Source organism: Sander lucioperca, chromosome 13 (assembly GCF_008315115.2).
Source record: "Sander lucioperca isolate FBNREF2018 chromosome 13, SLUC_FBN_1.2, whole genome shotgun sequence".
Taxonomy (NCBI): domain Eukaryota; kingdom Metazoa; phylum Chordata; class Actinopteri; order Perciformes; family Percidae; genus Sander; species Sander lucioperca.
Window position 1 is genome coordinate 30,463,744 of NC_050185.1, and position 21,248 is coordinate 30,484,991.

The 21,248-nt window shown below is 38.0% G+C and overlaps 1 protein-coding gene and 1 pseudogene across 1 annotated transcript; both read left to right on the forward strand.

Annotated features, from left to right (window-relative positions):
* The first annotated feature begins 7,430 nt into the window (after window positions 1-7,430).
* LOC116056057 lies at window positions 7,431-9,232 on the forward strand (annotated as a pseudogene).
* Window positions 9,233-11,447: 2,215 nt separating this feature from the next.
* On the forward strand, window positions 11,448-19,379 carry styxl1 (serine/threonine/tyrosine interacting-like 1). The gene is made up of 8 exons (XM_031308193.2): window positions 11,448-11,762; window positions 11,908-11,969; window positions 13,000-13,099; window positions 13,849-13,982; window positions 15,380-15,525; window positions 15,617-15,714; window positions 16,757-16,869; window positions 19,199-19,379. The coding sequence occupies exons 1-8, from the start codon at window positions 11,660-11,662 to the stop codon at window positions 19,328-19,330; spliced, it is 888 nt and encodes a 295-aa protein (XP_031164053.1). The 5' UTR covers window positions 11,448-11,659; the 3' UTR covers window positions 19,331-19,379.
* The last annotated feature ends 1,869 nt before the right edge of the window (window positions 19,380-21,248 follow it).

Sequence of the window (21,248 nt, forward strand, 5' to 3'; positions counted from 1 at the left end):
ATCCAGTCATAGATAGCATGTCTGCTTATCAGTCTTTCATGCTCCACCACTTGCAATAACAAGTTGCGCTAAACTATCCTGTGTTTAGAAACGTGATAGCAATTCATTTCTTTATAACTAATTAACAAAATAAATTGGATTAATAAATGCAACCACTCACCTTGTTTCCCCTTCTCCTAAATCAGAAAGGCCCGCCGTGTCGCCTTCACGCTAGCTACCAAGTGTTATCCAGATGTGGCTGACAAAAACGTAGTCATCCGCTGCTTCTCTTTTGACCATTGTCATTCTGCTCAGTTGGTTGGTCTGATGGCTGATGGACACTTTGCACCCAAACTGTGATGCTCTGCACTAAACTGTTTCTACAACACAATATGCTTTGAAGGATTTGTTTTGAAGACTCCGACTCATTAAGTACCTAATGTCCTGATGCTCCACTCAGACTAAACAGTAGCGATAATAACAATTCAATCAGGAGAGACTTTGTTGCAGATACGCAAGACTTATTGTACGAATGCATGATATACATGTACAGTCTTTGGAGATTAGACTTCATCATTATGAAATTATATATATTTAGGTGAGGTTATATGTAGGTTAGAAAGCCAGAAGCTGATCCACCGATGGAGTCTAGACACTGATGGTGGTGTGAGGAACCCGAATACCGAACCGAGGAGCCGATGGCATTCTTGCCGGAGGAGGAACCAGGAGCCGTGCAAGATGAAGATCGGAGGAGCAAGGGGAGGAGGAGGGTTGAGCTCTTAGCCTGAATGACAACTGAGCAGCAGAGAGAGACAGGTTTAAAACAGGGATGTCATGCTGTGATTTCCTCGTGAAATTCGAGGCGGCTTCTGATCGGTTAGATAAATGTGAATGCCTCTAACAGCTGTTCAGTTTAGCAGAGAGAGAATGTGATTACGTTTAGAAGTCTTCCTGCAAGAATGTACGCTGAGCTCCATTAGACTCTCAGAGACAGACAGGTTCTAACAAAGCAGCTCTGGTTTCAGCTCAAGTCAGTGAAGTATTAAACTCATCAGCCAAAGACTTTACATGTGCAGCTTTACTACCATCTGGTGGTTATTTATGATAAAGTAGTTTACTATGGTGCAAATTAAGGGATTTTGGGCCAAATACTGGTACTTTCACAGCTAAAAATGTGTTTTCTCAATGAGCTACTTACTGTTGGCAATGGGGTTTTACATGAGCACACATTTTCTACACACAGTTTGGGTTGTTTCACATCAGAGAATGTTTTTGTTTTTGTTTTTGTGTGTTTGAGTTTTTTTTCACTTAGACCTTTGTTACTTATTTAGTCATGAATATTTATGTTTTCAGGTGCTTTAAAGGATCGTTGTGACATTTAGGGACATATACTTTGTTAAAAAACATCAGTGCTTGATTTGATTTTTGATTTTATTAGGATTAGGATTAGCTGGTGCAGAACATCAGCTACTCTTCCTGGGGTCCACACAAAACATCAAACATTACAACAGATAAGACGTTTTCTGTTCATTTTAATCGCACATTATTTTAATTTGAAAATAAGAAAATGCAGAAGTCCAAAAAGGCAGAAATGTAATCCGTTTAAAGTGTAAAAGTTAGCGAATTGAAGATATGAATAGGTAGTTTTTTGAGTAAACACTAATGTTGCAGAAGCTGCCTACACATTCATTCTCTAAAATAAAATAAATGTTGTGTCAGGCAGATATGATATGAGTGACAGAAGAGTTTCAGAGTTTTCCACAGCAGCAGTTTCATGTTTACAATCAGTCTGCATCTCAAAAGTCCAGTTTTCATTTTGCTGCAGCTCCAGAGAATGAGCTGAGCTGCTGGCTGATGGACTTTGATTCAGTGTGTAGTTCATCATTTGAATTTTGTTTTTTTTTAACTTATATAAAAATCTATTTTGACTTATTTGCTCTTGTCTTGTTTGAATTTAATAGCAAGTGTGTTTAACATTAAGACATGATTTATAAAATCATGCCAACAATGATTAGGCTATTTTAACAGCTTAGTATTTTATGCACTAAAAAGGTATGTATAAAGGCTTTAGGCTGCCCTACACGTTATGGTAGGCCCAGTTTTATATGCAACTTAATTTTATACAATATATATATATATATATATATATATGTATATATGTACGGGGTCCCTGATCCATCTCTCTTTCAGTTAATGGGTCCTTGGCTTAAAAAACGTTGAAGCCCCCTTTTCTAAAGACATAAATCCATTGATGCTGATCCTGTACAGTGTGAGGAGACAGTATACCAGTGTTCTCAACCTTTTCAGCTTGTGACCCTTTAAAATAAAGCAGCATGCTCTTGTGTCCTCTAATCACAAGGTTTTTAGTGTGGACATAGATGAGCAGTGTCCCCTCTCAGATAGCTGGATGTATTTTAAGGTTTTGTGGGAAAAGTAAACATGGTTTTGTGCTACATTTCTTTTGGTCCCCCTATTATGACTCAAAATTGTCATGGGACATATGTATATATATATATATATATATATATATATATATATATATATATATATATATATATATATATATATATATATATATAGTCTGTATATATAGTAATATAGTATAGTATATATAGTCTACATACGTAATAGTCTGAATCACTACTGCATGTTGTGGTGCAGAAGGCCTGTTGGTGGCGTTGTGCACCTTAATGAAATTTGCAGTCCACCATCTGCAATTTAGAAGTACACAGATAAAGGTATTTGTTGTTTTAATTAAACATCAGTAACTGATAAACCTGAATATAAAAAAGTGATTTAAAAAACTGTAAGGACACTTAAGCTAGATTCAATCAATCTAAGATACTCTGGCCAATGTGTTTCTCAAATAAAATAAATCCTTAAAACTTCACTGATCAATATTTTGTGTTATTAACTATGGAAAAAATGACTAGGTATAATGAAAAAGGGGTCGCTCGTAGTGACAAACATAAGTTGTTCAGTTCTAAGAAGCGTTTTTAGCAACTTCCAGGTCATTTCTTATGTTTCGTAGTCTACAGCTTTACTGTTCTGGTTCACTCTCACTGCTCTCTTCAGCACAATGTCCATCAGCAGCAGGCAGCTGTTTTAAGTAAAAAAAGGTTCTGATAAAGCCGCCTAACCAGCACCAAATGACAGAGAGAAACAGTTACAACTAGCGGGTGAACACAGTTGAGCATTCGGCAGCTAAAAAGCCAGATATTGCTCTCACGAGTAGGCCTGTCACGATAGTCAATACATGGACTTATCGCACGATATACGGAAATGAGCTGGGTAGCTTTTGGTGACGCAATATATTGCAATTGATCATTTGTATACCGGTAATTGAAAATAAAGATTTATTCATTTTGACATACAAATGAATGTTACCAACATTTTAGTCGATCATCTTGTCTGCTTTCTGTGTCGGAGGAAGAGGCCGGGCTCAGGCATATCATTAAACCAAAATTACATGTATTAAAATCATAGGATTTATTGATTATTCCTAAAACAAAAAGTAAACTGGTAATTGATCTTTACCAAATAATTTAAGTTTGTAGCTGATTTTACAATAACCAGTGTATATTCTAAAGCATATTTCTTCTTCATAAAACTTTGAATTGCAGCTGTGTTTGAAAGGCTCTGTGACCTAAATAAACCTGTTTGGTCTTAAAGTCTAAAGCTACATGAGACTCGTAGTAAACCTGCAAAATGTCCCTGAAAGAAATGCTCCTGTTTTGTTAATTTAATTATTTTCTGTGGATGACCAACATGTACCTCCAGACAAAAACCTATATTTAGTATATTATATTTAACAGATAAAATAATTTGAGCCAACTTATATTTTGGGGATTTAGGATGCAAATGAGCATCTGTCCCCTGATTTATACATCAAACTATATTACACATGACTGTAGTGCAACTTAACATTTAAACAACAATAGACTAGCTCAACTAAACCAAATTGCCTCAAAAGCAACTAACTAATTAATTAAAGAAACCCACAAACAAGGTCCTGGTTTTATACTCACGGAAAACGAGCCCCCAACTTGTTACAACCGGCTCACAGGCCACAACAAAACAGGGAGATTCACAGCAACGTAACAATAATAAAGTGACATTTATTAAATAATGATGCAAACAAGAGAACGATGAGGTGTGATTGTCAGTATCAGTGATGAATGAAGGTGTATGGATGTAATGGAGAATGTGAGGTGCATGTTGTCAGTAGTTAACAAAGGGAAAACTCAAACAGAGAGAAAACATGTTGGTGCGCAGTCGGGAGAATGCGGCCGCCTGGGGCCTGTTTCACAAAAGCAGAATATATAAATCCAGGATAACCGATAAAGCGAGGCTTGACCTAGTCTAATCTGTGCATCCTGGCTTGGTGCGTTTCACGAAGGCCAAGCCAGACTGAGGAGGAGCGACTAGGTTGAGCCAGGCTGAAGTAATTCAGATAGATGCGCGTCCACGGCTTTCCTCAAAAGACCGCGAGGTCGATCACAGATGTACTGATGCCAAAATGGAGAATACGCATTGTACATACTTTATACAGAGTGAGCAGCAGCTTCTTGTGGAAGTATGATGACGTGAAACACATTATTTGTATAAAAAGAAAAGAAACACGGCTGCTGTAGTGAAACAGCGAGAGAAAGAGTGGCAGACGATCAGGGACCGACTGAATGCGTAAGCAGCCTAAACATATACATTAACTGACCACTGCTCTGAACTGAAACCGTCATAATCATACCATTCAAGGATTAGGCTACTAATCATTTGCACAAATTAACAGTTGTACTCTTTTCCTTAAAAGTAAGCAGAAGATAATGTTACTCAGAAAATGTACCATGAAGATCAATTTTCTACAACGCTAGAGTATGATGCGTAAATATCTCTTTCACTCTGTTCCTCCCTCTCTCTCATGGGCTAAAATATACATTTCCTAAGTCATATTAACTTCCACTGCTCGCTTTTAATGCAAAGTGTACAACTGTTCGTTTTTGCAGCTGACAAGTGACTCATTGAATGGTTTCAGTTAAGAGCAGTAGTTCATCAATGTATATTTTTAGACTATCATTCAGTCTGTCTGCTATTATCTGCCATGCTTTTTCTCGTGTTTGTTATTTTTTATTTTTTATAGAGGACGAGTTTCCTTCTCTACATATTATATGCCTTGCTCCCTTGTATATATGGACATAGAAAATAAAGACACTGAAGAAATGTGACTCTAAAATCTAGAAACTATAAAGATAATTAAGTGATAAATTCCATGCACACTGTAAACATGAATAGAACAGAGTATATTCATCAGTTATTCCGCCCCCCCCCCCAGCTAAATATAAGGTCAAAAACCATTGAGGTGTCCTCCCCCTGTTGTTACATGAATGTACAGTAGCCATCACTAGATAGTTACTGGTCCAGTGAACTAAGACTATAATTTGGGAGGATTGTACAATTAGGATATGTTCTTCAAATTGTACAATCCTCCCAAATTATAGTCCCAGTTTACTGGACAACACACTTTGTGTGCTAAGAATGCCAAATACAATGCACATGGAAGAGGAACAAACATCATCCTTATTGTTAAAGAATTAAAAAAAAAAAATTAATCAACTAAAATAATTCAAGGTGCATTGGTCAACTATAGAAATGTACAGCATTGTATGTATTGCCCTTAGTAACAGAATTCATTTAAAACACATTTGAAATGTTATCAGCCTTTTCTAATTATCTCAACAACTGCCATAATATAGTCATCAAACTTCTAACAACGATATGAACAGCAGTCTGCATACAGCAATATAACAGTAACGATGACTGTCACATGAATAATTATTTAAAAAAATATGGTCACAACTTTAAATAATAACAGTACTTAAAGGAACAGCAATATGCACCTGTTGTATTTTAATCCAGGCTGATAACAACAGGGTAAAACCACTGCTGGGTGATCAGAAAAGGCTCCAGGATTAAATAAATCCTGAATGTTAGCCTGGTCGGGAGCAGGCTAGCTGCACAGAATAAATCTCCATGGTGATTTATGTGCCTCCACTTTCGTGAAACCGAGTCAAGGCTTAAATCATCCAGGATAACTGATAAATCCCGGCTTAATCTCTTATCTTGGTTTTGTGAAACAGGCCCCTGGTTTTCTGTCATGTCTTGTTTCCTTCTGTTTGTGTGATTTTCGGTCTTGTCTTGTTTTATGTTCTGTTTCCTGTTTTATTTTGATAGTCTGTTCTCTGTCTTGTCTTGTCTTCTTTTACTTTCTGTGTTTTCCCGCCCTTGTGATTGCCCTAATGTGTTTCACCTGTTTCCCAGCCTTGTGTCACCTGCCTTGTGTTTCCTCGTTACCCTGTGTATTTAGTCTTTGTCTTCCCCCTTGTCCTGTGTCAGATCATTTTGTGTCCTGTTGTGGTGTTCTGTGTAAGTCTGTGCATTTTTCGTCTCCTGTCTGTATTCCTTTGTGATAGCTCCTGTCCGTGTTTATGCTCCAGTCTCTGAGGTTTGTGTTAGTCTTCCGTGCGGTCTCTGTGCTCGGTTTTGTTATTTAGCTCTGTTTTCCCTTTTTGCATTTTGGACTTCCTCAGTTAATGCTCCTTATGTTGTTTCCTGTGTTTTCACTATTTTTGTATTCTTGTTGGTTTTGTACCCTGGATTTTTGTGTTGGTATAAATCTTCATCTAAACTATCCTCGGTTTTCTACCTCTGCATTTTGGGTCCGCATTTTCTCCAGCCACACATAACAAGCATAGTGCAGGCTGCCTGGCCACTTTTCGTTATATCTGCCACTATCGTCATTGCATTGTTAGTCTACATTGCCGTCACCGTGACATTCCCCCACCCCCTGGCCAGAACAAAAAAAAACATGAGCATAATTTTATTTTGTATCTCTTGTGTATTGCTGTATTTGTTTGCTTGGTATATTTCAGTTCTGTAGTTATGCAGCAGAAGAACTGTATGTATGTTACACATGATCTGAAGAGAGTCTGTATCCGTGCATCTTTCATTCAACTACTCCCCCTTTTCAGGGCTGTATACATTTACAGCTTCATTGTATGATTGTATCTTTATAAAAACTACTGACAATGCATGTAACTTAAAGTAATATTATGCTCATTTTCAGGTTCATAATTGTATTGAGAGGTTATAATAGCTTTACATGGTTTAATTTTCAAAACGTGCCATGCTAGCAGCTAGTCGAGCATTATAACGTGTTACAAAGTGACACTCCTTCGTCACGGAAGTAAAGGTTGGGATACAATAGAGCTGTTTGTGAACAGCGTTTTCTGTTGGAGATGGTAAGTCACTTTGGGCTTTTTCACTTTTGTAAACCTATAACGTGCACAAAAAGATATATAACACAATAAGGGGGAAAAAGCATAATATGAGCACTGTAAAATGGCATGTGTGGAATGAGTTGAAGAGTAAAGTCGTTTTTTTTTGTTTTTTCGCAGGTTTGCTCAGACAAAATGAGACTTTATGCCGTCCTGTTCCTTGTTGCCGTCTCCATGATGTTGGCCGGTAATTGTATATCTTTCTTTCCCTTGTGTCTTTATGTGGGGCACTGGTCTGCAAATGTAACTATAGCCAAAATGATTAGTCCATTAATCAAGAGGTTGATGAGAAAATAAATGGTTTTAGAATGTTTTTAAAAATCTGCCTTCCAGTTGAAATGCTGTTTTTATTTATTTTTTTTTCCCCCTGGTTGACAGTTTTCTATAGTAGTAATGACTATTTTGGACTTTTAGTTGGATTGTGTTGCTTTTACACATGAAATACAAAAACATAAGACATAAAAAAAATCAACTAAAACCACCCTTTTCTGAATTATACATATTGCACATATATTTTGAACATAAACGCATCTAATATATCGTGTGTTTTTTTTTTTTTTTTTTTCTCTCAGAGAGTGAGCATTAAGACCTTGGTGTTCCCCTCGGAGACTAGTACCAGTTATGTGGAGATGGTCCCTCAGAAGCCCCTGAACCTGAGGGCTTTCACTCTGTGCATGCGCGTGGCTACAGAGCTCACCGGAAAGCGTGAGATCATCCGGTTTGCGTACCGGACCCAAAGCTATGACGAGCTGAATGTGTGGCGTGAGCTGGACGGCAGGTAGGTAGACACAACTAAATGCCGATATTCTGAATTTGACAATATTTAGTGATCTAACAATTCTACTACAGACTGTGGCAACCCAGGGTACTTGGAGGCAAGATATCAATACAATGTATAAAAGTCCTTTAATAAAAAATTCAAGGGACCGGGGTGTGGGTCAAACTTGAACTGAAGAGTCTTCAATCTGAGTTTTCTGTTGCATGACTAAAACAACCTTTGAACATACACATGTGCCACCAAAACAAGTTCCTTCCTGAGGCTACTTTGCAGCGGCTCTGTGCAGAGCTTAGTGCGGCCCATGACAATTGTGATTGGTTTAAAGAAATGCAATAAACCAGAGCACGTTTTTCTCCCATCCCAGAATGCTGAGGGTCTGGCTAGTCCACACAGTGAATTGTTATGCATGTACCACAATAATAGACTATTCTATTACTAGCAAGTACTACAACTGCTACTTACAACACTTCTGCTACTACTAAAAGTACTGATACTACAAAGAATCTACTTTTGCTTACAATACTACTGCTACTACAAATGACAACTGTAAATAAAATTGGCTAATAATACTACCAATAACTGACATGTATTCATGAATTACATTAAAAATAGTTTTATGTGATCACACTTAAGGTAATGTAGTACAAGAACTGTTTGAATTCTGCATTGTTAAACCCTCTGTACTGTTATGTGTGGTTAGATTGTCCTTTTACCTGGCGGGAGAACCTGTTTTTTTTTTTTTTTCGAGTCCCTGAGATCGGCGCCCTGCAGACCCACCTGTGTGTCACCTGGGATTCCAGCTCAGGTGCGGCCGCTCTCTTCATGGATGGGAGGAAAAGCTTGACCAAAATTTACAATAAGGGTCACACAGTCCAACCCGGAGGCAAGGTTATCATCGGACAAGATCCGGATAATTATGTGGGTTCATTTGATGCCAGAGTTTTGTTGGGGAGATCGGTGATATTAATTTGTGGGACTCCGTCCTCTCAGACCGCACGATCCAAGACATGTTCTCTGGGAAGACGGTCCCAACAGGAAATGTTTTCGACTGGGAAACCACAAAGCTTAACATTAACGGGGAGGTGGTGGTTGTTAATACTCAGCAGCCGCTTTAAGGCTCACACGACATGCTGGAATCATTTCAGAATTTCAAGTAAAGGCACATCCACATTACACCTGTATGACCTGCAATATATGAAGATGACTTGATCAAAATGCAGGTCTGTGCGCTGCTGTAATGGAGATGTAAACTAATTTCTTACACTCGGTCCAATAACAAACATATGCTGACAATTTTGTTGTGGTGGAATATATTACTATTATCATTAGGGCTGGGCGATTAATTAAATTTTAAATTTTTCTTAATTACGATTTTTGGCTTCCAACAATGAACCCAAGATTAAACTATTGTGCTGCATGGAATATGTTGAATATAGTTTTCAGTAGGTTGTGGCAGTACACTTCATATTTGATCGAATTTATTGTGGTGTAATGTTATATGGTATTTTTGATGTATTAAAAATATATTTTAGGAGTTTTCAGTAGGTTGTGGAAGTGCACTAACATCACATTCATTTTGGGCAAATTTGGTTTGTATTTAAATGTATATTTACATTTTAAATTTGTTTTCAGTTGAATTATATTAAGTTCAAGAAATCCAGTGTTAGAGTCAAAAGGGTTCAATGCGAGGTGTTTCTGAAGTCAATAAGTAATCGTGATCTCAATATTGATCAAACATGATTATTGCACTTTAGTTACTTTTTCATAGTCTGGCTTTAAATAGGGTTGCACGATATTGACAAAATGTGATTGCAATATTGATTATGAAAATTGCAATCTATTTCAATATAAACATGTCAAATTACAAAGGTTACGGGGAAAATGCTTCTAAATAGATTCATAACAAATTAGGAAAATTCTTACAACACAAGGTTTATTTCAACTGACAGTCATATTGGACTGGTCCAACATGAATAAATAAGGACCGTGTCTCCAGAACAGGACAAGTTATTAAAATATATAAAGAGAACAGGACAACTTTTCTTTCACTTCTGATTTGTTCCGTTTTGCTGTATTTCTTCACTTACACTGTCACTCTGGCACACACATCACGCCACGTGGTACGCTCCATAGGGTTTGTCAGGTAGTGGACCAGTGCGTTGACGTGCACTAACATGTGCAAGTGGCAAGCGGGCTCTAAATCAAACACATCTAAGCAACACAGCCAATGGACGGGATGCAGCGCTCCACAAAATAAATAAATTGCATACTTTCGATATATTGCTGTGAGAGCCATTTGGGTTTGTTTATTTGTTGCTGTTAATCCTCCCGCCACCGGGGGTAGCCAGGGCGCTGTCCATTTGGCTGGGACAGAGGTGATTTAATCAATGTCCAATTGGGCACAGGTGTTGGGAAGAGAAGGGAGCAAACAGTTTTTTGACCGTGCAGTATGTTACGAGAAGGAAAGTGGAATTAATGTGTTTTTGTTTGATGTTTACACATATGAATGGACTCTATGTATGCGAAATGGCCTAAGTTTTAAAATAAATGCTTACTGGCGATGTTTGGCATTGGCTCACATAGTGCACGCGTCTTAAATAGTTAAATTATCCACCCAGCCACGTAGTGGACGTTTTCGAGTAGCAAGGGTCCCTACATCTTAAGTCAAAAAACTGTTTGCTCCCTTCTCTTCCCAACACCTGTGCCCAATTGGACATTGATTAAATCACCTCTGTCCCAGCCAAATGGACAGCGCCCTGGCTACCCCCGGTGGCGGGAGGATTAACAGCAACAAATAATAAACAAACCCAAATGGCTCTCACAATTGCGATAACGATATTGAGTCGATATATCTTGCACCCCTAGCTTTAACATCAGTAGATTAACCATTATCCTTGAAAACCAGAAAGAATCTCATCTATAAAAGACAAGACTGTGCTACCAACCAGGTAAAGTGCAACTGCTTCTCCAAAAGCACCAGGCCAAATGAGTATGAATTGGTCTGTGCTTATCTAATTGAACATTTGTTTGGGAATATGCAGTACCACCATCTTTAAAAATAATTTGAAAGTAAAAATGCTTAGAAGAATTACAAGTCCCACACAGTAAGGTTAGAAAAGTACAGTCGTCTAAAGATTCATTATATACCATATGGCAACTTGGATGTTGTGACTAACGATAAATAACTAACTTAAAAAAAATAAGTGTAGCAGTAGGCCTACAGTATGATAACTTGAAGGACTTTAGCGCTCTCTTGTGGACTTTTAAGATATCTCCAACAGGAGAGCATGTTTGTAGAAGATGCATTTACACACACACACACACACACACACACACACACACACACACACACACACAGTGTCTTTCTCTATCACTCTGGCTAAACCAAAACACCAGGGTAGACGCTGAGTTGCTTAGCAACCGAAGTGAAACAACCCGCAAACGTGCTCTTTGAAAACAACGTAGTTAGCTAGCTAGACAAGGTGGTCATTTGTAAGCTGATGTGTTTTCCCTACAGGTCAGGCTAATTCTAATGTTGCTCTTTGTTTCTGACTAATTGTTTCTTCCTGTGATGGCTGAAATCCTAATGTGTGAGCCGTTTGAGCTCTACAATCTTCTCAACCGCTGCAGCCGCGTGTCGAGGCTGGCCGAGATCAACTACCTGTGTGTGATTGGTAAGAGATGGCCTGCTACGTTAGCTCAGTTGTTAATGCTGGAGTCAATGTGACTACTTGCTGTGAGTTGGATTTTGCTTGATTGCTCGGCTTGAATTCAATTAAGTTGTAACTTAATTGTACATTGTGTATGTCTCTTTCCTAGATGCTCGTGAAACCCAAGATTACAGAATGAGTCACATCATAACAGCTAAACATGTCAAAATGGTACAGTAGTCATTGTAGCCACAGTGTTGTGATTCCTGCCTGTCTGTCCAATCAGTCTGGGCCTGATGGGTGCAATTAGGCGTAAATGGGCAGACGTTTGGCTGTTATAAAATACCGTAGGGAATTCCTTTGGAAATGGTTACTATAAACATTAGCATTATACTCATAGATTATATTGTCCACTACAACAGAAAGCACTTTAAATTGAAAGCAGCTCGCATTATAAGGGAAACTGCAGACTTAGTAGTGCATGGACAATTATTTGCTACTGGCAACCTTTATTTTTTGTTATTTGTTTTTTTTTAATAAATATACTTTATTTTATCAGGAAGACACATTGAGATCGAGATCTTATTTTTTACAAGTGAGACCTGAGTACAGAAAAAATAAAAATAAAATAAAAATAAATGATAATGGAAATGACAGAAACAAACAGAAATATAATAGCAACAATTTTAATATAAATGTATACAGACAACATGACGCATTATAAATAAATGCATTCTAAAATATCCTTGGCATAGAAAGGAATAAAAAATAAAATATAAGCATATTCTCTACAACAGTCACACCTAAAATCAGTAGAACCTCAAACCCAATTTTATCTGAAATTACCCTATTGATATCTATATCCATATGTGTCAAGTTTAAGTCTACTCTGTAAATTAATTTAGACAAATGGGGTAAATATGTGAAGACTGTCCTTCCATTCATTCAACCTTTGCGCGAGAGATCCTTGAGGGGCAACCCTCATTTACTATGACATTGAGTCAGTTACAAAGACAAATAAAGAAAGGAAAAAACACAGAAGAAACAATACCATCACTAGAGGTTGGGGTTAACATTTCAGATTTCTAAAATATCCAAAAGGTATAAGTGAATTGATTTTAAGGAGGGGTACTTGAAGTGTAGAGATTGTTACAACAAACAAACAAACAAACTAAAAGACAGCTTGGATTCCTAGTTCCTTAATTTTCTAGGATTATTTTGTTGCGTCAAATATAAAAAATTTCTGGCCGACTCTTTCCAGGATTCAGAGGGCACCCTCCTCCTGCCAGAGGCTGTGGAGGTTGACAGTATGCAGCACGTGGTGGTCTATGACAGCAACACAAGCTGTTTACAGGAACAAGGTAATTGGCTATTCAGGACACATTTCTTAGAGTAGCACAGGGGCATTAGCCTGACAAGCCAGACCCACATCAAGATGTTGGCCCTGACTGCAAATTACATTTGCTGTCGGTAGGGTGCGTCTAGATTTCTAGGCTACTGCATATGAAGTGTTAAAAAAGCCTGTATTTTCCACAAGTCCCCTGAACTGCTCTGGCAGAGGGAAGTTAGTACACTTTAGACCAGAGATCTTCAACAGGGGGTCCGGGACCCCTTAGGGGATCCTCAGAGTCACTGCAGAAAGTTTTTTCAAAAATTAAAATGTTTTAACATGAATCCAACATATTAATAGCACATATAAATCCCCACTGATGATAGGCTCACTGGCCTATAAGGTAGTCACTAAGGTAGCCATCCACAGATCCAGTTCATCCTAAGGATTCACTGTGCCACATGTATGTGTAACATTAAAAAATGATTTATAAAATCATGCCAAAAATTATTATTTTAATAGCTTAGTATTCTTTGCAAAAAAGGTATACGTACAAAGGCTTTAGGCCGCCCTACACATTATTGTAGCTCCATCTAATATGCAACTTCATTTTATACAATATATGTAGTAGGAGGTCCCTGCTTCATCTCTTTTTCGGTTAAGGGGTCCTTGGTTTAAAAAACATTAAAGACCCCTGCTATAGACAATGCTCCCAATATGCATTTCAGCCACAAATGTGTTGATTGATGTTTATCAGTTGGCTTCTGACTGTGATTGCAGGCAGAGCCGTTGACTGTGCCCAGGCCTTAGCTCAAGCTAGCATCTGTCCAGTCCACATAGTGAAAGGAGGCTTTCAGAAGTTCTCAGCTCTGTACCCTTTTTTAAGGACTGAGAAAATCCTGTACACCATCATGGTAAGACAAAACACACCTGTTACACCTGGGGGCAAGTTCATACACTCATATTTAAGTCTGTGGAGGTTGATCTCAATCATCCAGGTGGTGCAAGTCTCTGGACTGGACGTAAATCGGTGTCTGGTCATTAAGTCCAGTGATTTGGATTACACTTTGTCCAGATGTTTACAACTGAAAACGCAATCCTTGATTGTTGCATAGGGCCGACGTGTCAGAGTATCGATAGTTTAGCTCTTGGTTAGTAACCAACAGAGGCACACAACTTTTAACATACCGTAGAATCATATTTAAACAGAGTCAGCAGCAGGATAATGGGCTTACAATGTAGGTGTGTCGCTGAGCTATTAAATAGATGAGATCAGCTGATGAGAGCGGCTGATAAGATAATGACAGGCCCAGACAGGACAGCAAGGAATAATGAATGTGCGTGTGTGTAAGGATTGAATGCAGATGCTTGAGAAATAAAGAAGGCCTAAGCATGCAAAAGCATTGTCTTCCTGACCAAATTTGTGCATTAGTTTCACATAGTGAATAGTCAAACATTTCTGACACAGCCTCACACTGTTAATTAGTCTAGATTTTGGATAATTCCAAGGCACTCGTCTTTAGAGAAAAGGTCAAATGCTTTTCTGGCACATTCTATCTCCAGCCTTCTTCAGGAACAAAGTTAGAATGTGCCAGAAGTTAGGTGCCAGATGTAATAAACGCATTTTTCTTGATGCTCACTGAATATGTTCATGTCCCCCTACCAATGAGCACCATCTTATCTTCACAAAGACTAGTTCCAAGAAGCTCTCCAGTTCTTTAGTTTTTCATTCTAGATTTTGAGGTTGATGTCATGTGTGGCATATTTAAGATCCAGGTGAATATTCTCTTTGATTAACAGACTATATGGAGGTTTTAACCCCCAGGGGGAAAATAAGGCATGCTGCTTGAACACCTCACAATAGTAGGAATCCTGGTGAGCGAGTAGTAAAGATGCATACCATACAATAACTGCATCGCTCCCTTGTGTAAAGCAATCCATTACACTACCATCAAAAACCACAGCCTGAGAAATGACCATACATGTCCAATCAGCTCAACAACGTTGTAAGCCTCACAAAGGCAATATTTACAGCAAAGGCTATACTTTTGGATTGCAGATTGTACAGATGTTCATGAATATATTGCAGCCACTTTCTGTAAATACTTTCTGACACAAGGTCCCTTTACAAGACAGGGCCACAGACTCAGTGCACTTTGGTTCAGCTCAAGCAGTTGCCAATTTCGCCCGGTTAGATAATCCAGCCTTGCTTATCTCAAAGAATATGAAATAGTTTTTTTTCTCTCCAATAAGTCAGTTGATTATTTTGCTGCCGATGAATACAATTTAATATATTTCTGGACTATCACAGGAGCTGGAAAACCTGAAGACTTATCCAGTGGAGATCATAGCAGGACTGCTGTATATGGGCGACCAGGAACAAGGCATGGACTCCAGCATCCTCAAAGACCTGAAAATCAGCGTCGTCATCAGCCTCTCACAGAGTAACACTCTGGAGTAAGTCAGGACCGGATGTTTGAAATATCATCAGAGAAAACTCTTGAATATCATGGCTGTTGAATTTATTCTAAATTTCTTTTCGATCTAGATCCACAAAGGAGAACCAGACCATGCTTAACATCCCTGTGGCCGACTCAGTGGTGTCTGATTTATATTCAACGCTTGAAAGGATTTGTACTCTTATTAGTAAGTTGTACTTTACTTAATAAGCTGTTTTTAAAGACTTTCAAATATTTTCATTGCATGTATTTATTTATTTAACAGGGACAATGCTCATAAATCAACAGCAAAGCAGCTGTAAATGAGCCAGATTTAGCTCAGCAGGCTCATTTTCATCTGTTGTCCCTGGCCAGTTTGAAAATGGCAACCTAAAAAAAAATACAATTAAATGACAATACAGTCAACATATAAAAACAACATACACAGTAGGGGTGTAAGAAAAAATCGATACACTTGAGTATAGAGCTGGGCAATATATTGATATTATATCGATATCGTGATATGAGACTAGATATCGCTGACAGGAATGTGTGTTTACTTTATTCTACAATTGGAGAAAAGACTGTTAATACACAGATATTTGTGCCAGCAGGTGTTTAATTTGAATTTGAAATCTGAATTTTTTTTTAATCAAAGGAAAACAAAATGCAACAGTACATGTATATGCAGGGATTTAGGAGAAGCAAAAAACAAAAACACAACACATATTCAACTGATTTAGCCGTAATACATCAAATGAGATTGTTCAAGTTCAAGCTTCAAGTTTTTCATTTCCATGAAAAAGAAATATAAGGGTATAAAAGGGCATAAAAACCAACAAAACAACTAAAATATATGGGTGCATCAAAACATGCATTAAAATAATCTGTTAAATCTTAAATTGACTTTTTTTTAAACACGTTCTCAGTAGGTTCAATCTGACTTTAAAGATCTAAATGTAACATGCATTGTGCCTCCACAATTTGAATTTATAAAGTGAAAGGTCAGAGGTCATTTGGGGGTTTTTGAACAAGAATTTTAAAATGTTTAAATGGTTTTTATATACAGTAGAGATGATCATGTACAGTCCATCTTTTAGAGATTGTTTTTTTTTTGGCAGAACAGGGAGTTTACTTTGAATTATTTTGTTGCTAGATGTGCTATAAATATAGTTTCTGTTACATGGATTTGCTTGATAGTGCAGAGATTTGTGTTCACTGAAATAAGCCATCTATCTTCTTGTTTTCAGGTTCCCACATCAACATGGGCTCTCGGGTCCTGACCGTTTCCAGGCAGGGCAGAAGCCGCTGCAGTGCTGTCACCATTGCCTTTCTCATGCACCACCTCAAATACACACTGGAGGCAAGTAGGGTTCTTCCACTTGCAGAATGCAGTATGCGCGGTGCAAATTGTTGTCCTACTGCCACCGGTATATTGTGATGGTTACAAGTAATAAGTATGCAAATATACTCTGCTGAGAGTGTCTTGAAACTCTAAGATGAAATGTTTTGTGTTCCAAATCAGAATAAGAGCAGCATCTTGTTTCTTAAGGGGAGTAATGTGTTCGCTTTAGAGGTGTTTGGGGTGTTTTAGAATTCCAGTCTTTATGCTAAGCTAGGCTAACCACATCTTGACTCCAGTGCCGTACTTACAGGAAAAGTATGATATTTTGGGAAATAAGCTTTTCCCTTTCTTGCGAAGAGTTACATGAGATAATCAATACCAATCTCGTGTCTGTACAGTAAATTTGTAGCTGGAGCCAGCAGCCAATTAGCGTAGCTTAGCATAAGGACTGGAAACAGGGGTAAACCGCTAGCCTGGCTCTGTTCAAGGTAGCAAAATCTGCCTACCAGCACCTCTATAGGCCTATGTCACACTTCCTGCTTCTGGAACGCGGAGTAGGGAATCAGAACTTCCGGTCAACAGTCCCTTTCTCCATAAGGATTTAGATTATCAGCCATAATGTCTAAACCATCCCATAATGTCCAAACCATCCGAGGTAGACTGACCCCGAGCTACGAGGTTGTGAAACGAAAGTTTCTGCTCCTCTAGAAGCTAGAAGTCTGTATGAAATCAACCTTGTTTTAAGAAAAACATGTTTTATTCGCGATCGTATGGACAAAAACTACACTACCCACAATCCTAAGCGTAACAGCAACGTCTCTGATTGGTCCAACTTGCTGTTACCATAGAAACGTTTACCATACCCGCGAAACCGCGAACGGCTAGAGCGAGCTTCTACCATTGAAGTCTCTGATAGTTTCTGTACACGGTCTTGTACCTTTTGCCTTTTTTGCCATTTTTCAAAATATTTTTTACTTCGAGATACACAATTACAATTACAAACAGAGATTTACAATCCCAACCACATGGTCTTAGGTGACTTCAGGCAGGTTGTGGAGAGACTTGGTCCAGCAGTGTCTAGCGGGCTCCGTCATTGTAAAAAGCTAACCGGAAGAGCCGTATCCCCACTCAGAGACGTTCTTCCGGTCTTCAATTGTTGCATGACATAGGCCTATTGGTCACTTTTTAGCATGTTATATTGTGTTTTGTCTGTGTAATCCGTGCAAAAAACAAAGTAATTCAACAAGTTGTGGTTTTACTGCTGGCTCCAGCTACGTAGGCTATTTACTGTAGCATACAAGGCGTCTATCTTGAAATGTCAAACTACTCTTTTAACACACAAACGAGATTGATCGTGGATAGAAAGCATGTGAATGTGAAATATAATATAACATTTACAGCAGGGTGGGAAATCCACTGTGGCTGGTGGATGCCCAATTTTACCAGCCACTTATATTTTTTACTAGCCACTTTTTCCGGAATTCAAATTTATAGAAGAAAGTGCACTAGCATATTTTTTATTTTTTTTATTATTAATACATATTTTATTAATATAGGCAAATAAAAAGTGATGTGAAAAAAAGCCTGCGAGACCATGGTACAATTGTGTTTGGTCAGTTTGGTCATTGTAGGCCTACATGTTTAATGAACAAAAAAAAATATTGACTCATCTCTCAGTAACACAGCATTAAACAGTCCCTCCAGGATTTCGGCCTTTTTTTGAGATTGTTGCGGCCCAAAATGCCTGATTTTGCGGGAGCTTTTGTAAAAAATTGCGATAAAAGTTGTGATGTCTTTTGTATTTTTGTTGCAATGAAGTTGCGAGAGACAGTGAAAGTTGCTTTTTTGTTTAGTTCTTCAAAAATAAAAAGGAAACTTATTTTGGGCGACCTAAAACTACTCTGGGCTGAGTTTTCCTAGTAACCTTTCCAAAAAGGCTCAGGATGCTGCAAATGTTGGTATAATATGAAAATGGCTGGTGGATTTAAGACAAAAAATAATAATTTATTGAATGAATCAAATTTGAACATTTCTGTCAGTGGCTTGTTGATCTTAACATTGTTAGTTAATTTCCTAACACTGGCCTGAGACACACATTCATACGGTTTGATAAAGTACTTATTGGACTTTAACTTATCATTGCACTAACGAGCGTAGCTGTCCTCAATTTAGGTCATCGTGTACGTCTCATCTCCGGTTTTTCCTGCATCCACCGTGTGTGTGTGTGGGTGTGGGGGTGTGTGTGTGTGTGGGTGGGGGTGTGTGGGTGTGGGTGGGTGTGTGTATGTGTGTATGTATCCCACCCTGATTTACAGTATACAATGCTGTTGCTGTGACTTTTTTTCAGGAGGCCTGGAAGTACGTGCTCAAATGTAAACCCAACATGAGGCCAAACACGGGGTTTCTCCAGCAGCTGTCTGACTGGGAGCTTATCACCATGGGAACCAAAGTGACTGATATCTCCGAGCCTCATTTTTAACAAAGGAACCAAAAGCTTCGACGTCAATGTAATGTTATTTTGTACATTTTAAAAAAGCGTAATTAAGGTAAAAAACTATTTTCTTAAATAAATCTCTTATTTCATTTAGATAATCCATAAATAAACCCTTATGAAGGGAAGGTAAGATCAGCTCAAAATTAAAGTCAGGGGAAACTGATGTCTTTGAGAGTTTTTTAAAATCCCTTAAACTTTGAAGATAAACCATTATAACCATATTATATATCCCAATACATTAATGTATCCACTGATTAGCCTCAAAAGCACTTTACTGCTTTTTGCACTCAGTACGTGAAGCCTACTCTGTGCAATGACAGTCAAATGGAATTTAATTTAAATATTTATTTAATGATTACTAGGGGTGGGGGAAAAAATCGATACAGCATAGTATCGCGATATTTTGCGTGGCAATACTGTATCGATACACAGACGCCAAGTATCGATCTTTTATTATATATGTGTGGTGGTCAGTCTGTCTGCTTGACAATCCCATATTGCAGCAATACAATTGAAGTGAGATGAACAAACAGAGAAATGTATCTCTTTAGATGAAACAGATGTTGACAAAGTTTACTTTTGGTGACATCATTTGAAAATGGGGAAAAATTTGAAGTTGGAAAAAAGGTAATAAATTGCATTATATCGCAGAATATTGCAATATGTTTAAAATCGCAATAATATTGTATCGTGACATAAGTATCGTGATGATATCGTATCGTGAGACCTCTGGTGATTCCCACCCCTAATGTTTACCTTTCTCTATTGATCTATACAGTTGTACTGTTTCAGCACACAAAACGCCCTCTGGGGGTCAATAAAGGCTTATCTTATCTTACACATCTTCTAAGATGTTTTCAAGGTTCAAGGATTCACTGTAATGTAAGGAGAGGACAGATAATTAAATAAGTGGACAGTGACGCATTATTATATTATTACGCCTACTTTTATTTGAATGTAGCTTGTGTGCACTTTTGTGCACTTGTTCTCTTGTTTTGTATTCATTAAATACAGTTATTAATGAATACATGTCATTTTGTGTCTTTTAAATGTCATTAGTTGTAGTTCAGTCCATACATGGCTCTGCCAGAGGTGCTTACAAAATTGGACATGATAAGTTCCCCCCTCCAGAGTTACATAATATCAGCTCTAAAAATACAGGCCACATGCGTAGTAGATCATAACCTATTGCCTTGAAATTTTCCTGGCATGGGACAGAGAACCTTTCTTGAGAACAACATATGTCATTGAAATGCTTTCTGTTATAGACGGCTATTGTCAGAGCCAAAGTTGGCGTTACAATATGCCCGAACCCTTCTAATAAAACGGGGATTATAAGAATTAGACCTGCACTCAGGGCAGCACGTTTTCAAGTCACATAAGCGGGTGGTTAGGGTTTAATGGTCCCGGTGCTGATTGCCTGAAACGAGGAACCAACATCTTAGAGCTCACCAACGGAACCACTTATTTGACCAACCATTTGCGAATTAGGACGTCCAACACGCAGGACGCACGCAGGAATGAGCGTGGAGTTTTGAGTTTTGTAAAGGGCGTTATCGTTAGCTATGATAAAACCGGATGTTATAGGTATAGGTGACCTTATAAAATCAAAGCACAAAAGTTTTAATCCTTGTACTGATATTAGATTTGACTGTAAACTGTTGGTTTAACTCATTTAACTCAACTCGGTTGAATCACAACAATATACTACATGTATACTAAGACTATTTTTTTTATAAAAAAAAAAAAAATATGGAAAGTAAAATAATCTAGAGGCCCTAGTTAAGATGCATCATACTACATACTTATAGGATATAGTTGCAATAAAGCAAAACAAAACTTAAAAGCTCATCATCTGAGCTTAAACTGTGGACTTCCCTATTCCTTTTTACTTTTTCTAATG

Excerpts from the sequence above, each read along its gene's own strand:
- styxl1 (XM_031308193.2), top strand. The coding sequence starts at position 11,660 with ATGGCTGAAATCCTAATGTGTGAGCCGTTTGAGCTCTACAATCTTCTC. Across the intron at positions 15,526-15,616 it reads TCACAGAGTAACACTCTGGA|ATCCACAAAGGAGAACCAGA; the intron begins GTAAGTCAGGAC and ends TTTTCGATCTAG. Across the intron at positions 15,715-16,756 it reads AAGGATTTGTACTCTTATTA|GTTCCCACATCAACATGGGC; the intron begins GTAAGTTGTACT and ends TCTTGTTTTCAG.